At 45.0% G+C, this 17,955-nt stretch overlaps 1 protein-coding gene across 3 annotated transcripts in view; it reads left to right on the top strand.

Moving 5' to 3' along the window:
- ESRRB (estrogen related receptor beta) overlaps positions 1–17,955 on the top strand; it is a 158,625-nt gene that overhangs the window by 48,935 nt on the left and 91,735 nt on the right. The window contains exon 1 of one of the 3 annotated variants that reach the window (XM_082233541.1): positions 11,923–12,266. The exons of the other annotated variants lie outside the window; for them this stretch is intronic. Coding sequence (XP_082089667.1) covers positions 12,217–12,266 — 50 coding nt within the window. The 5' untranslated portion in view covers positions 11,923–12,216. Of the gene's footprint in view, positions 1–11,922; positions 12,267–17,955 lie in introns of those variants that run through there. 3 annotated transcript variants of the gene reach the window in all.

Here is a 17,955-nt window from a genome sequence, read left to right as displayed (position 1 = left end):
TGATCTGCTACATGCAGGGGAGGATTAAAAACGATGACTCCTCCCACTTGCAGTCTGCAGTGCTACAGCCCAAAATTCTACCATATGGTGTGCAATGCATAGAACAACTCTGAGTTTAACCTCTTCCTTGGCTTTCATGATTTCCTTCTATATAATACTTCTATTTTACCTGGTGCCATTTTCTATCTGGTTTGCTGTGTGGGATTTTTTCGTATTATTATTATTATTATTGTTGTTGTTGTTGTTGTTGTTATTTAAGCTGTTCTTCAGAATTGCACCATGTTTCCATGATAGCTCTGCCTTTGCTCTGAGAATTTTCCATAGGGCCTAAAATATATAGAGAGAGACCTAGGTCTCTTCAGGCTGCTTTAGTTCCCTTTATTCACATGCAGTATTGTGTTATCAAACGGTGCAATCAAGCCCGCTTGGCATGAATTCCAGCTTCTCATGTATATTATACTAAATGAAATTTCTGCCAGTCATTCTGTCAGCTCAATGGGAAGCTGGCCATTATTTTCTGATAAAAGTTAAAAAGTCAAAAATTAATCCATCGAAAAATTGCTTAGTCATTAAAGAATCGGAGGGTGGGTGGGGGAGAGCGTAAAGTCAATTTCTCAGTCTATCGTATCTGAGAATGGTATAATGCCCCCCCCCCTGTGTGTGTGTGAAAGCAGGGATGTGAAAATCATTGCTTCACACCAGTGAGGAGGGGCAAATGTGGCCTTTGCTCCCTTTCATTTGAATCCTGCTGCTAATGTGCCTTTGAATTGGTAAGGTAAAGGTAAAGGGACCCCTGACCATTAGGTCCAGTCGTGACCGACTCTAGGGTTGTGGCGCTCATCTCGCTTTATTGGCTGAGGGAGCCGGCGTACAGCTTCTAGGTCATGTGGCCAGCATGACTAAGCCGCTTCTGGCGAACCAGAGCAGTGCACGTAAACGCCGTTTACCTTCCCGCCGGAGCGGTACCTATTTATCTCCTTGCACTTTGATGTGCTTTTGAACTGCTAGGTTGGCAGGAGCAGCGACCGAGCAACGGGAGCTCACCCCATCATGGGGATTCGAACCGCCAACCTTCTGATCGGCAAGTCCTAGGCTCTGTGGTTTAACCCACAGCACCACCTGCGCCCCTTTGAATTGGTAAAAGGGTTCTAATATCAGTGTGATGCTGCCATGTTTACTGTTGCACTGGGGGGAAGAATCGCTCTCTAGCACAGCAGCCTCTCTCTGTTTCTGATGCATCATGGGTACAGCACATACATGTAGGGCATGCAGAGGCTTACCTAGGCTCCCTTGCACGCTTGGAGCTGTATCGGTGGCTCCAAAGCTCAGAGGGACCGTGGACCAGAAACTCAAAATGCTTGCTTTTTATCAGCTTTCACGCTCCACCAGTGACTTCCTCCATGGCCATTTGGGTCTGCTTCTTTCTCCTCTTCTTCAGTCCCTCTCCCTCCCTCCCTCCTCCTGCAACTCTTGCCCACTTTGCTGTGACAGCCCATGCCAGCAACCAGATTCCTCCACTGAGCACAACCTCCAGAGGAGCTTGTGCACCTTGTCCAGCCGCCCAGAGTGGCGGAGGAGATCCTGGGGACTGTGCAGATGGACAGGTGAGCTCTTAGTCACTCCAGAGTTGAGAGCCATGAGTTTTGTGTCCCCTGTGCCTGCACCCTTGGCTGGAGGCCAACCTAGCCAACACCTGGGTTCACCCCTGAGGTCACGTACATGTATTATGTTATTATGTTGCTGGGTAACAAGGCAGGGGTGGAAATGGACCACAGATGTTCCCTTCAGAACCGTTTGGTCAAATGCATATGAGGTGGATGGGATTTGGTAGTTCCACCACCCATAGAAGTCCTGTTTGTTGCAGAAGTGAAGGGAATGTTACCAGTTTTGGGCCTGAGTACTGATGAAAAGTATAATATGGTTGAAAGAGTACTTTCACTGGAAGACCCTGCTGATGTGGGATACAAGGCAATCACTCTGGAAATTCAGATGCATTTGAGAGCTGGAGGTTGCTTGTTAGGTGAGCATAACATCCAGATAAATAAGCAGTCCTTTCAACCCTGGAGAAAGGTGCCAATTGCCCTCTACCTCAAGGCAAAGATACCTCAAGGTAAAGGGCTGTAAACCTTACAAGTCATGCAAAGAACTAACAAAGTGGGTGGGCTCTCTTGTCAGTGTCATTACGGCACATTTATTTGCATCCAAAGGACCACAACAAACTATCAATAGAAAAATCACGGCATGGTCTGCCAATGGCAAATATTTCAGCAACTTGGATACTCCCTTAGGGGTTTGGCAGCTAAATCTAACAAAGGAAAGTTCTAAATTATGGACGTTTAACATTGTTTAGCAGGTGAGATTTAGTTTGGTTTGGCAGCAGGGGAAGATGTTTATGCGCCATTTTGAACATTACAAGGTGTTTCAAGTCTTACAACTGCAGATCTAATTGGTGGGCCTCCTTTTTTTAAAACAACAACAACAACAACAACAACACCCACATAAAGATTGTTGCTTAGCAGGTTGCTATGCAACGTGCTGGCTGGGGCTGATGGGAGTTGTAGTCCAAAACATCTGGAATGTACTGAGTTGTTGAAGGCTGCCCTAAGGGGACAGAAACGGATCGTAGGAAAGGAGGAAGATCTTGGCATTCTTGATTCTGTGTTTGGATTATTATTATTATTATTATTATTATTATTATTATTATTTAGGCATCCGTCTGCCTCAGGAGACAATGGTGGAGTGTGCCTTTGGGGGTGAAGTCAAACTGTTAGAAGGTTAAAAATAAGAATAATAGCTTCTTCAGTTCCTTGTTGTGCTCTTTGATTGAAATGGGACCTAATGGGGCATCTGCTCTTTTCTTGACCTTTTTGCATCTGTAGGTCTTTCTCCCATGGGCCTGGCAATATGCTGTGGTCCTGTTTCCACCATTTTTAAAATGTTTGTCTGTCAGCAGATATGGGGTGACGATGAGTGCTATTGACTGGAACTGTCCAACTTTGCTGTGCATCCAGCAGCTCAACCAATTTTTTCTTCTTGACACATATGGATGATTTGCTAGGATGAAATCCAAAAATCTATGCTTTCCTCCCCTTTCCTGATATGTCTGTATTAAAGCTGAAAGCATTTGTTGATTAATTGGTATGATCAATTAATTAAATCAGAGATCTAATTTGTACAAATTAGCTTTCTGGACTTTCTCAGTGCCTACATTAATACTTGGCTCCACTGTTTGCTTGCTTCCTCCTCTTGCAGTAGCTCCATTGTTCCTCTATTTTGGAGCATTTTACTGAAAACTGAGAGGCATGGACTGATAGTTTGGGTCTGGAGGGCAAACCAGAGAGTGGGGACCAAGGCAGTGAGGGCTTATACCCCAGCATGATTGTTTCCTGCTGGATACAATTGGTCCTGCATGGTAGGGTAAAAATGTGTATGGATCTCATTGCTGGAAGGAGCTTCCTGGTGAGAGGAAGAATGAAGGGATTCATAGTAATTTGTTCTATTAGAGCTGGAGTAGCTAACATGTAGGGACGCGGGTGGCGCTGTGGGTTAAACCACAGAGCCTAGGACTTGCCAATCAGAAGGTCGGCGGTTCGAATCCCCGCAATGGGGTGAGCTCCCATTGCTTGGTCCCTGCTCCTGCCAACCTAGCAGTTCGAAAGCACATCAAAGTGCAAGTAGATAAATAGGTACCGCTCCAGTGGGAAGGTAAATGGTGTTTCCATGTGCTGCTCTGGTTCGCCAGAAGTGGCTTAGTCATGCTGGCCACATGACCCAGAAGCTGTACGCTGGCTCCCTCGGCCAATAAAGCGAGATGAGCGCCGCAACCCCAGAGTCGGGCACGACTGGACCTAATGGTCAGGGGTCCCTTTACCTTTACCTTTAGCTTTAGCTAACATGTGTTTGTGTGATTTCCCCCAGAGATCACATTTGATTATTCAGACCGTCCACTTGCTAACAGCCCTATGAGCCCTTAGGACAAATGCAGGTTGTCCCTCTATGGCAGAAGAGGACGTTCAGCCTTTCCCCAGGAATCTTCTCACAAAGTTCAGATTTGGCAGCATAGTGCCAAACCAAGAACATGAGAAATTCTCATGCCCCAAAGCTGCAGAACAAGCTACTGTTTCTGAGTGGCTACCAGGGTGTCCAAGATGATAAATGTAGAAATCCCCTACCAAAAGAAGGAAGCAGCTCCTCCAGAAAAAGAAAAAGTCCTGTTTGTCCTTTTACACCGACTATAAAATAATATTAATATTTTTTTTTGTTCCAGAAATGGTTCTGTCAAGCCTTTTCAGAAATCCTCCTCTCTTTTTTGCATGGGCATTTCTCTGTCAGCAAGAGTCCATTATCTGAGCACAAACCTCCATTGTGTTACCGTTATCAGTTAATTAGACCACATGAAGTCTGTGCCAGCCAATCTGGTGGCTCCATGGCTCACTCTACTAGGCCCTGATAAAAGTTAAAACCCCACATTAAAAACTCCAGCTGTTGGAAACCAGCACCTGCCTTAAAATTCAATATCTTGGAGGTTCAGTAAAGTGGCATAAGATGATGTGAGCTGTGGGGCACATTCACCCATGTCCTCTCTTCTCCCCCATCCTATATGGCAGGGTCAGTCCTGTTACAGATTGCCATACATATACTTTGTGAGGTGATGCTTTTGAGGGAACTGCAACCCAATAATCCTGGAATGGATTATGGGCTGAAATAATTCCTCTAACAGAGACAAACCTCAGTGCTGTGATTCCTTGTACTGAGTGTATGGGGAGCTTGCAAGGGCTTCCCCATTCATTTCCAGACCAGGACTGTGGGTAGCCATACTCATGTCTAGTCATGGGGCTGGTTTCAAGCTCAGAAGCCTTCAACTCAAGGCCTGAGCTGAAGCCAGAGCCCAAAGTGCAAGAAGCAGGAAGTATTGTTTGGTTGACCAAGCAGAAGCAGTCTCTCCTAGTATTTGTCCCAGTCATGGCCATTCCAGAGATTTCATGCTGAACCATGTTTGCTGTTGAGCCCAATTCAAGGCGCCGGTGCTTGCCGTTAAAGGTCCAAATAGTTTGGGGCTAAACATCTGGAAAGCGCATCCTCCTTTCTGTGCATTAAGATCGGAGGGGTTTGTTCTCCATGCTCCATCTTTAAGAGCAGTGCATTATGGATGTACAAAGAAAGGGCCTTCTTTGTTGTGGTGCCCCAACAGCAGAATGCCCCTCTGAGGGAGGTCTGTTTGACACCAACACTGTATTTCTCCCCCAGTGCCAGCTTGAAATGTTTTTTTCTTTGCCCAGCCACTTATACTTATGGTATCTTTAGGTGACTAGAGGACTCGCTTGATTTCATTGTTTTGTTGGTTATGCCTTACATTGTACTTGCAGTCTTTCAAAATCTACCACTCTGAAAGCCACTTTTGGATGAACGTGTGGCTTATACATTTTAATAAACAGGCTGAGTCTTCAAATCTGTGGCAATTCTGCTAGCTTTGTAACATTGGTGTACAGCTGCTGTCAAATTACCACTGTATCCACACCAGAATACAGTGCCATCAGTCGCTTTGGGTTAACATAGTGGTACCCGTTTTTATTTACTGTAAGGATTGGGTATCTGGGTAGCTTCAATGCCAAGGAACTGTTTCCAATTACCGGCAGTCAGCACCCTCTCCAGTATCCACACTGTCATGCACACAGCAGCATGCCTAGCCAAGTACAGTCATCAACATGCACTCACAAACAGATCCTTGCAGCTTGTAATGAAAAGCTGGCTGATCCAGAGCAGCTAGGAACAATCATTCCTTCTAATAGTGTATTAAGCGGGTGGCTGCGCTGCTGACAGATTGCTGCCAAAGTGGGGCTACAGAGAAACATGAAGAAGGTACTAGAATGCTCAGGGGAACCCTGAGGTTTGCAGAAGTACAAATGTGTGTGTGTGTGTGTGTGTGTGTGTGTGTATAGAAACATGCTAAGAGGAAGGCACGCTTGGCAAATCCATACCGTGATCGGCTCCCACCCGGAAACCAATGTCCCCACTGTGGAAGGACGTGTGGATCCAGAATTGGCCTCCACAGTCACCTACGGACTCATTGTTAAAACTGTGTTTATGGAAGACAATCTTACTTGGCTATGAGTGATTGCCAAATAAGAATATATATATATGGAAAGAATCCTAGGGAGACAACCCATATCCTCCCAAACAGTCCAATGAGCAGTGAGCATGCTCAGTGGCTGTGAATGGTGGTGGGACTTTGGAGGAGCAGGAATGGGATGGAGTATCATGTAAGGGGGCACCCAACACTGCCAACAGATCCCACTTATTCCCTAGTTCTAATGGTTAATTGTTGTCCTGGTGGCAATGTTCTGAACTGACTATGTTTTCCTGCTGGCTTGTTAACTGTTGGTAGGGGGTTGCAGTTGCTTTATCTTTTGTTAAAAAATGCTTTGTATTGCTGATATCCTATCTGTATTCTGAAAGCTGCATTCTGCAAGGAGCAAAGTAGGCAAATGCATGCAACAAAGCTTCAGTGTTGTGGTGGCGGTGGCATTAAATGTAAATTAGCCTTAGGAGGTTGTGATTTTGAGAAGAGGAACGGTAGGAGCATGTGTTGCCTTCCACTGAGAGTTTTTAAAATTTAATGCTGTATTGTTTTTGACACTTGATTGGAAGCCGCCCAGAGTGGCTGGGGAAACTCAGCCAGATGGGCGGGGTATAAATAAATTAACAACAACAACAACAACAATTTGGGGATTCCAGGTTTGTGCTTATTGCCAGTCAGATGATGAAATGCTTGCAGTGATCTGAATATAAGGCAATGGGGCATGAGTTTACACCAGGCTTCCTCAAACTCGGCCCTCCAGATGTTTTGAGACTACAATTCCCATCATCCCTCACCACTGGTCCTGCTAGCTAGGGATCATGGGAGTTGTAGGCCAAAAACATCTGGAGGGCTGAGGTTGAGGAAGCCTGGTTTACACACACACATACATTTATAGGCTGAATATGCTGGATGCATGGATGCCAAGGGGCAGGGGACACATTCCTGTTGTTCTTTGTCCACAAGCTGGTTGTCTCCATGTAGAGGGTTGTTGGATGTCCCTTATATTCCCTTGGAGATGCATATTAATCTCAAAAATGTAATCCAGAAGGCAGAATGTCCAAATGTAAATGTGTGGAATGGGCCTCATGCCCCTTCACAAGACATCAGTTCACTTTCTCATTTATCATTTCCTTCAATGAAGCAAGTTCCATCAATCGACAATACACCATTTCTTTTGTTTAGGCATTCACATATTTTAATTGAGCGTACTAATAGTTTAGCCTCCCACAAAGACAGCAAAAATTTACAAGGAACAGTGATTAATATAACCTTGCTTCTTTAACAGCCTTCATGATGTACAAATTATCATATTATCCCCTCTGTCTTTGAGACATACTGCATTTGGGTTGTATGTAGTGCCACTCATGCAACACCCTGCTGCTTGTGCAGTGGATCTTCCTATTCCTCTTTTTCTCCCTGCAGCTCACCCCCATGGGCACCCTCAAAACCTGCTCCAGAGTATTGGGGAACTCTCCAGAGCAGGCCAGTCCTGTTGCATGAGCAGCACTTCGCCTGCGCAGTATTAGATACAACTCTTTGGATCTGACAGGTACGAAGGCTCATGCACAGCCACAAGGAGGAAACCAAACTTTTCGTGCCCAATCTTCATTAACCACAGCTTGTTGTTTCATCTGAACCAGTGAATCATAACCAGTGCTATTTTGCCAGAAAAAGACGTGCTGGAACTCATCACGAACACTTTCCTTGTTCTCTTATAAAGGCAACGGTGCCCACCTGACAGGTGCCAGAACTGAGTTCCAGCTGGGGCAAAAAGCCAGGATCTTAACCATGGTTTGTTTGAAACAAGCCAGCTTTAAACCAGGGGTTATGAAAGTAGTTTGTTCAAGCAAGCATAGTCAAGATTAACTGCAGCTTGATCTGCTTGTGGCTGTGCTGGAGTAGGAGAGCAGAGAGAGGCAGCATGCAATCCCAAGGTTTGCTGCAGCTAGTTCCTGTCACAGTTTATTATGACTTTCAGCTGCAGACTTCGCATGAGCTAAAGTGAGATTTATGTGCAAAAGAGAAACTCCTGTTTGATTCCCCCCTCTCCTGCAGTTTGGAGTATTGTTTGATGAGTTCCACATCATCAACTATATTTGCATAGTCGAGAATATGTTATGCTCTTAAATCCTTATTTGTTCAGTTTTGTTTACATACAAGTTCAACGATAGGGTGCCATTGAGACTTCTGGTCTTGTAGCATTGACAGTGGTCTTTGGTCTTGAGGCTTATGTTTCACACCAACCTCCAATCTGCTTTTAATTTTCCTTTCCCTCCTCATGCACCTTACTGTAAATGCCCAGAAGTTAATATTTAAGTTGTATGCCGCACTCTTGCTTCAAAACACACACACATTGTGCATGTCTTTCTTCTTTGCAATCCTCCTTCTTCCTTGACAATGAGCAGCAAAAGCAGAGGGTGGGGGAAGCAGAGAGAAATGGTTGAAGCACCACAAACACACCCACCTTAAATCATGTGATGTCATAAATGTGGCACAGTAAGCATGCAACTTAAGTGGAATTTACATACTGGGGATTACACCGAAAGCCAAAATCATGCTTCAAAACACATTGGGTGCTGTGGTGGGTGGAATTGCCAAAGTCTTTTTCCCCTGGACATCTGCCCCCTTTTTATTGATTTTTTTTTGCCAAGTATGTAAAGCTGAATGCACACAAGTTAAATGCATGTAAGTTGTGAGCTTACCGGATTCAAAATGAAGCCATACTCAGAGTGAACCGACTGAAATCCATGAGCTGTGGTTAGCCATGAATCTGAGTAACTTAGAGCCATTGATTTCAATGGGTTTTAATTTGACTATGTTGGATGCAATGCTAAATGTATTCTATAGCAAGTGATTGTTGGAAGTGTTGAAATGCAGTCAGCTAGCACCGGAGCCTGATGTGTCTGCATGGGAAATAATAGCTGGAGGGAGGAACCTTCAAGTTTCCTAGGCTGTCCTTTCTGAACAAACCTGTGCTTACCTTCGCTCAGGTGCTATACTAATGCTCTCAGGGTTGCTGAAATCACTTGCTACTTGCTTCTTCTTTTTCATTACCTTGGGACTCTGGAGAGGAAACATCTTTTTGTGACTCTCCTGCTGAGATGAAAGAACAAGCATGGCTCTTTGCATCTCCTCCTTACTTAGTTAAAACTAAGATCTTTCCTATCACACTTGTACTTCCTGCAATAAACATAGATTTCTTATTTTCCTAAATTCAGAAGTCTCAGTGTGATTATATTCAGGGCAACGTATGCTCCTCCAACATAAATCCAGTGCCCAGTTGAGTCTCTGTGTGCATTTTAACCCCAAACCAGTTGCATCATCATAACTAGATACAGTCAGTGACTTCCACGGAGTTGAAATTATTCACATCAGCTGGCCTGTCAGTCCACTAATTTGTCCCGTATTTAGTCTCAAGTTCATGTGGCTCAACAAATGATATGGAAGAAACAAGCTGAATGTTTACAGACTGCACTCCCATACTCACTTACCTAGGAGTAAACTGAATTCAGGAAGCCTTATTTTTTTTCTTTTATTAGTTATGCAAGAAATAACAAAGTACAACTGGAAGAAATCATAAATATACCATTTCCCCACCTGCCCACCTCCCTATCCGCCATGGTACAGTGCTGTTCAGAGGTTGCAAGAATGCCTTTATGTTTGTTTTTACAGCTTGGGGAAGAGTTTACAGTCTTGTTGAGATGTGAAGACTTGTCCTGAAAGGGGTCTTACTTCGGAGTAGACATATGATTCCACTGCCAAGCATTCAACCTCTCCCCAACTTGTTTTCTTGACTTGGTGCAGGAGGATGAGACAATCTGTTACGTATTTGCAACTTTGAACAAACATGGTGGCTGCTGCTGCCCACCCCCTTTTGGTAAACCCATATTACTACATCTCTTAAATGTACACCATATATTTACCTAAAACTGAACCTTTGGTAGGTCGTGAATGTAGGTTTATCAGAGAGGTGTTTTCTGACACAACATTTTGCAGCTGTGGAATGGCTTTTGGAAACACTTCCAGGCAAGTGCATGGGAAATGATTGCTTGCAAGGGGTCAATCCGCACAACTTGCTCAAGGTCACTTGGTGGGTGTCATATTTAATGTTACAACTTTGTGGATGCCAGCACAATCCTGTGCACGTATGTAGTCCTCAGCAGGAGGGGATGCAGTTCAGTGGTAGAGTGCGTGACAGAACCAGCTCTACCGTTAGGCAGTGAGGCCGCCACCTTCAAATGGCGGATACTGAGATGGGGGTGGGCTTGCTGCATGTCTGCCCTGCCCCGCTCTTCTCCACCCAAGCACAAACCCTTAGGGATGGGGGACATGCTGCCCCATCACCACTGTCGAAATAAGATTCAGCTGCCATTCCAGTTGGCTTCTGTACATGAAACTGGGAGGGGCGGGGGAAGCTTGTCCTTTGGCTGGGGCAGTTTCCCTGCTGATGTTTTTACAGCGGGTTTCATTTTCTGTATACACCTGACAACGTAATTCCCATATGAGATGCCAACTTTGCATTCAGAGCCACGAACTTTGCCTCTGCTCTTTACAGAACGTTGTGCGTGAGAGTCTTTTTAGGTTTGCGCCTTTTTTGTTGCTGCTGCTTGTACGTTTTAAAGAGACCGAATCTGGCGCTTAAGTCTGCCCTCTTCTGTTTTGTGTTCCCCCTCCCCGCTCAAAACCGCCCCCTCCCCAATAAAAACGTTTCAACGCTGGCCGTTCCCGCGATCTGCGGCTAACAAGGCGCGAGGCACCATTCTGGGATAAGCGGCGCTTAGGAAACCGAGAGCTTCGCTAATGGGCTGATAAAGAGCTGTCAGACTGGCAGCCACGCGCGTGCGCGCGCCAGGCCGGCCAGCCACTGTGGGGGGGGGGGAGGCTGTGCGTTTGTGTGTGTGTGAGAGAGAACGTGTGCGTGTGACGGAGGCGCGTCCTGCAAGTTATTTCCAAAACTTGCAGGACGGAGACTGACCTCGTCAGAAAGAGGGGGGGGGAGGGGGGGGAGGTCAGCCAGGATCAGGCTCTGTGAGGATTCGTTTCCTCTCTGTCAGTGTCTATGCTGCGAACTGCTTAGCTTCAATGCCAACGCTGCCTTCTCTCTCCCCCTCCCCCCTTTCCCTTTCCATTTTGGCTCAGAGTCCCGCTCCCTCCAGGATCATTTTATAATTGCCTTTGAGGAAATTGAGAAAGAAAGAAAGAAAGAAAGAAAGAAAGAAAGAAAGAAAGAGAAAAGCAAGGAGCCACACAGGCGTCCGACCCGCGCCGTTTGCAGCAGCCATTGGCACTGAAGCGCCTCTTTCCCTGTCAACTGGCGGGGAAAGGAGCGAGTGGCAGCCTCTGAGGCGGGCGGGACGCGGCGACAGCAGCTACACGCGGCCTCTCCAAACACGCGCGCGCGCCCCTCAGAGCCGGCCGCGAGGTTCCTCCTCGCTCCGTCCGCCGCCCGCCCGCCCGCCTCTCTCCTCGCCCCGCTCTCTCCTCGCGTGGGAATGAGTGTGAAGGTCGCCCGCGCCGCCCCCGCTCCAACCCGCCAGTCCTCCGGCAGCGCGCGCGCGCGAGAGAGCGCGAAAGCAAGCGAGCTTCCCGGCTTCTGCGGCGGCTGTTTGGCCACGTGCGGGTCTGCTGCGAGTCGCCCTCGCGCTGCCCTCCCTCCGGCGCTCCCCTCGCAGACTCTCCCTCTCGCCCCCGCCCGCCGCCGCTGCCGCCGCTCTGTCACTCCAAGTCCAGCCCCTGAGAGGCAGCCAATAGCAGCCGTGCCATATTCACCAGTCGGCCCGTCTTAAAGCGACAGTGGGGGGGTTAGTGGCATCTAAATCTCCGGCGCCTGGGCCGCCTCTGCCGCCTGGCTGCTCTCGGCTCGCTTCAGTGTGATTGGATGAGCGGGAGCGTGTGGATGGGCGCAGCGCTGAGCTCTCCCTCCCGGGCTGCCTGTCCTGCTCTCTGTCCTGGCGCCTTCCCTCTTCTGCTTCTCTCCCGCTCGCTTTCCTTTTCCCCTCCTTTCCCCGAGTCTGGTCGTTTCCCCGAGTTTGCCTCGGGCGCTTTCCCCTTTCCCCCTCTCGCTCCCTTTCTCCTCGGTGTGATCTAGTCGCTCCCCCCACCCCCTTCTGCCAACTGGGAATGCTAAAACAGAACTGATGGACATTTCCGAACTTTGCATCTCAGACCCTCTCAGCTACCACAACCAGTAGGTGCCCTCATTGCTTTCTTCTCTTTCTTGGGGATGCTGCTTGCAGGCGGGGGGGGGGTGTTTTCTTTCCCCCCTCCTCCTTTTGGACTCTTGCAGGAGAGCGTGCGGAAGCCAGATGCGTTTGAGTTGGAAAGGGGAGAAGGAATTATTTTAACTTTCTCTCAAGCCCCTCTGCCCCCCCCCAATTGCATGCAGATCTCTCATCACACCTGCACCACCTCCTGGCTACAATATGTGCCAAAGTGTTTTGTTTTTTTGCGTGCGCGTGTGTGTGCTGTGCATCATGGTGTAAATAGCTTGCGCCTCTCTTAACAAGCAGGAAGGATGCAACTCTCCCTTTGGAGAGATGCCTAGACAGTGGGGCTGCCGTAAAAAAAACACAACAAGAGGTTTGCCGTGGAAAGCAACTAGCTTAGGGTGGCTTCAACTGGCGCGGCTTTAACGATCGTAAAACTTCTTTCTCTTGTTTCCCAGGCATGTAGATTGACAAACGTTGGAAAGGTGTGGCCTTTTTGCTTTACTGTAAAAGTTTTATGCGGCTGTATTAACTCAGAGATGTATGTGCACCAAAGCGTACCATGCGCACTCATATATATATATATATATATATGCATATGTGCATATATGCATATATGCATATATATATTTCTGTGGCTATTGGGAGCTATTTTTTAAAAAATTGTATTCCATCTGAAATTCCCCAGAGAAGGCGACCCTTCTGTTCACAGGGAAGCCAGTGTAGGGATGTTGTGAGTGGACCGGAGCATCCCAAGCTGGGACTGATGATGACAGGCAGATCGTCAGCTGCTGGTGTTCTGGTTTTTCCTTTGTACGATGCAGCGGTGATGCTTTGCCGGCGCTTCCTGTTAAGCAAATAAAAGCTGCGCGCCTTGCGTGGAACTTTGGAAAGTGAACGGGCTTCGCTTGTCATTTGCGTCCGCTCCTCTTGCGCGATGCGTTCTCCAGCCCGCTTCTCCTCTTCTGATAAATCAGCTGCGAAGGAAGCAGCCAAGTCCCCCTTTTGTGTGTGTTTGTGCATTGGTCTGCATGAAGCGCCTGAAAGCACCGTGCGCTGCCCAGAGGGGGAAAGACCTCCGCTGTCCTGTCATCCCGGATGGATAGGGCATAGTTTAAAAAGCTACACATTAGAAAAAGAAATATAAAAGGGCTATAATTTCTTTGAAAACAATCATTCCCTACTCTGCTTCATTGGATCTCTTTTTCCCCTCATCTCTTTTTTTCCTGAGCAGCTGTCAATCCTTCTGTCATTCCTCATCTCCTCTAGTGATATATATACATATTTGTATACGAAAATTTCTAATTTTGTTGGTTCGTGCTTTTCATAGCACTTTGGTCTATGCTAGTCTCTCCTACAGAACTATTTAAAAGTAAAGTTCCCCAGTCGCCCAAGAATGGCTGGGGAAACCAGCCAGATTGGCGAGGTTTAAATAATAAAATTATATTATAAAATTATCATTCCCCCCCTCCAAATTTTATTTTCATAAAACAGTGGATTCAGAGTAAAATAGAAATCAAATACCATTTATTTTACTAAAAACTGCAAGCTTAAAAAGTGAAGCGTGGTCTCTTTTCAAAAGAAGGCTTTTTATGGTTTTGTAGCCTCTGGTTTTGTGATTTTCCTCCTAACTTTTTGTTGTTGTTCACATCCAACCTACTTGTAGAACAAGAAGGGTGGTTGCAGACTCAGGAAGAAAACCAAAATGAAGTACTTAACATATTCTGTTTTTAATGGCTTGCAAAATTCGATAGAAAGTAACCAACAGGGCTGTGAGCCTGGTGCAATTTTCCTGCTTCAGTTTTAACTTGGTTTCCAATTAAAGCTACAAAAGTGGACCAGGTGGATTTCCTAGAACGGAATGGATGGGCAGAAGAGGTACACTGTTCTTCATGTTACTAAATATAGTCCTATCAGACTTGGCAGAAGTGGTTTTTTCTGAGTTGGCATGGGACTTCTTTTGTTGTTGATGTTGAAGGATTGTGTGCCATATAAGGTCCGGAGGATTTTCATAAATTGCATTAAAAATGGATTTGGAAGACACTGGTAACTGGAGAAAGTGCAGGGTAAAAGGCATTCTGAAAAACACGGTCTAATTATTTCTGCATCCCATTTCTGTTTTCATTTACATATTTGTTGCATAATACAGCAAAGGTGTAAGTCAAGGCCAGCTACGGTTGTGCAAATGGGAATTCATCTGGGGTATGCACGTGTTTGTAGGAGCATTTTTTAAAATGATATGTAAATATTTGTATGGATTATTTTATAAGAGAATTTAAAAAAATCATTTGTCTGCACATGTGTTGTAAGTTCCCACCTTGAATGCTGGTCACTTAGATAATTTGCACAATTATTTGAAAGCCGGTCCTTTTCTGTAATGGTTATTGTTGCTATTTTTAAATAAGCAAGAAGCACATATTAATTCATAATATTGAAAAGGAGCTCTTCTTATTTTGCAAAGCCATTTGATTATAAAAAATGAGTATGGCTGCAGCTAGTGGTTGGTTCCCCTTATATGTTCCAAACACTGATTTGGAACTTGCAGTATACATGTTTTAATATTGAGAAAGTAGCAGATGTGGCAGAGAAGTATTCCATGCAGGTCTTGGGACTGTGGACTCAGTACATACCACGGAGTTCAAATCCTGTCCTACAGTGACTCTCACCAGGGCCTGACTGAGCTGAAGAAATCAGCATCTATTCACTCAGGACATGGCATTTCACCTTACTGGGGTTAGGAAAGTTCAAATGTGAGCCCTTCAACAGGGAATTGAAAAGAAGTGTTAGCAGTATCCTTCATGAAGCTTAGGATCTTGCCCCTGGTAGCTTGACTTCAAGCATTTCTATATCCTTTTGCTAATTTCATCTCCGTATATATATATTGGAGCAATTCCAATATATGTTAGAAAAATCTACCTGCCTGAATGTAACATGGAGAACAAGATGCAAACTGAAACTTTTTGTAAGAGTAGGGTTAGCAAGCAAGCATACAAAAAAAGCCCCCCCCCCAAAAAAAACACACCACACAAAACAAAAAACTACCAGCTGTATAAATGAATCTGCAGTTTGTCTCTTTCAGGTCAAGGCAGGTAAAGTCCACAAAATTAGTCAAACTGTACCAGTGCTGCTTGTGTGCAGTACAGCAGTTCTGTAATATAGATCTGTATGTGTGCATAAATATGTATGAGGTCCAGCTACATCTGTGCATGTATCTATGCGTGTACATCATGCTTACATTTCAGACTGTAATTGTCAACACCTAGAATATCCCTTGAAGTGAAATTCAGCACTTTTTGTTTGCTTTAGCATTAATGTCACAGCCCAAGATGAGAAGTGATTTCTCCCTCCTTGTTTCCTTTCAGCTATAGCTTCAGATGTTGTAGGACGATACCTTTTGCCATTCCTAATCAATAGTGTGTATGGAATAATAGAATAGACCAAGGTTAGCACATTATGAAAAAAATGTCACTTTGGAGTACAGCAATATTCTGTCAGGTGTGCCTGTTAAAAATGCTTTCTTTGACAGGTTAAATAAAAATGCAGAAATGTCGGCCCAATGAATGAGTTAGTGCAAAATAATAATTTCACCTGTGAACATGGAAACCCAGATTTAGAGGAATCATCAGTATGATTCCATTTAGTATTCAAATAAACTGGGGATAATTATTATCTTTTGCATTTGATTCTGTTGATCCTTATTTACAGGCCAAAGAAATGTGGCTTAGATTCTGAAGGATTGTTGAAGTGCGTTTGCTTCTGTATTGTCAGAAAAGCTGAATGAAGCGACTTTAGTTCTAGGCACTCCTGGAAATCTAGAGTGAGGAGTGGTTGCTCTTTTCCCCTTCTCTCCAGATTTGTGAATTGGGGGAAAAATTCTAAACAGAGAGAGTGAATGAAGCTGTAAGTGCTCTGGGCGCTCTTGTGTACCTACAATAGGGGAGTTGTTGCCCTGTGTGTCTATTTTCTTACTGACAAATTAATTCAAGAAGAAGCTGTAATGCAAAGCAACGGGACTTAGCTTGTCCCTTGAACAGATTTCCTATTGTGTCGCTGGGTCCCCTTTTCAAGAGCCAGGCTAGTCTTGAATGTGAAAAGAAAATGTTAGCCTTTCTTCTGCCTGTCTTTCAGGTCCTACCTTTTCATATCAATTATTGAAAATTATGGAAAGACCAATTTATTATTAATATTTCAGGGAAGGAAATGCAGCGGGACAGGGATATTTTCATTGCATTGATTGAAAGCAATCAATAGATATTGTGTTTAGCCTGAGAGGGACAAGACTTTGGAGGAATTGCGTCAGAGAAAGTTGCTGTGACAGAAATTTCACCGTGGTTATTATTATTTTTCTGGGAGAATATGGTACTTGAAATCCTCTCTCTTTAAATTTCTGATCCACTCCCACGCTCTCTACTGTTCTCTCATTTTAAAGTTTTTGTGTGTGTGACATGTCTTTCACATCCGCACTTATTTAATCCCTCCAGTAAGAAATTCCGTATGTGCCATAACTCTAAAGATCTGAAATGTTTTTGTTCCGGATATACAATCACTTCCAAGATTGGGGGGGGGGGAGAAGAGTATAGATTTAAACTGTTATGTAACCACGTTTCACGATTGCAGTCATACTAAATATCTCATAAGCATGTCTAAATGTTTGTGATGCATTTACATACAGAAAGAAATAGCAAAAGCAGAATAAGCCAGAAATGCTTATAGCTCTCCCTTCGCTGTTCTGTACCTACTACCACACCGGGGTTGATAAATGGTCGTGGTAACCCTGTTGTGGGTGGAACCTTATGGCACTCTGGAGACACTTAGATGCTCCTTCAACTTCCTTTAAATATGCTGCAATCCCAAACTTGCTTACTAAAGAGTAAGCTCCGCTGATCTCAGTGGAACATACCTCTGAGTAAACATATTAAGTTCACGCTAAAAGTGAGATTGGCACGCTTTGTTTGACAGCTGCTCAATAACGATTTTATTATTTTTATTTCTATACATATGAACAGGTGGGGAAATAGTTACATTATCTAGGAAGTGTCAAAGACACACACACAGCACAGGCGTCCCACAGTAACCTCTTACAAAGCGTGAAACTAAAGATGCTGTAGATATTAATGAATTGGTTTAGGGATAGGTCAACATAACAAATGCCATTCACGACCAACTCTAGAAATTAACCGGGGTGGGGGGGTGAGTATGCTTTATTTCCACACAGCTAGCAGGTTTTGATGTAAGACAGAAAAGCACATTAAAGTTCAACTTGAAATTGTATCAGTTGGGGTGAATTTTGCAATTTATAACCCCCCGACAGAAACTTGAAAGGGGGGGGGGAGAGCTTCATTTCTGGAGAATAATTTTTATGGAGCTCTTACAAGTTAATTTTTCTCCCTTCTCTGCCCTGGCTTGGCCTCCTGTCTCGAAAGCTCTTTCCTGCCTCCTCTTTCCACTTGGACTGCCCACAAAGTGGCCTTTACAGCTGAAGTGCCAGTTATTTTGTCTGTCAAGAAGCACTTGTGAGCTGTGTGCTGCTGGAGGTGACTATCTGTTAGGGAAAGTGCGCCTGCTTGAAGTGGAAAGCACTGCAGAATAATATCTTTGTCATGTTTGTAATTGCAAATGTAATTAGCAAACAAGCTCTGGGGGATTAAGGAGTTGAAACTTTCGCTGCAC

Source organism: Podarcis vaucheri (genome assembly GCF_965113315.1).
Source record: "Podarcis vaucheri genome assembly, chromosome: 1".
NCBI classification, from domain to species: Eukaryota; Metazoa; Chordata; class Lepidosauria; order Squamata; family Lacertidae; genus Podarcis; species Podarcis vaucheri.
The sequence above is the reverse complement of the archived record's forward strand: the minus strand, read 5'-3'. Positions and strand labels throughout refer to the sequence as shown.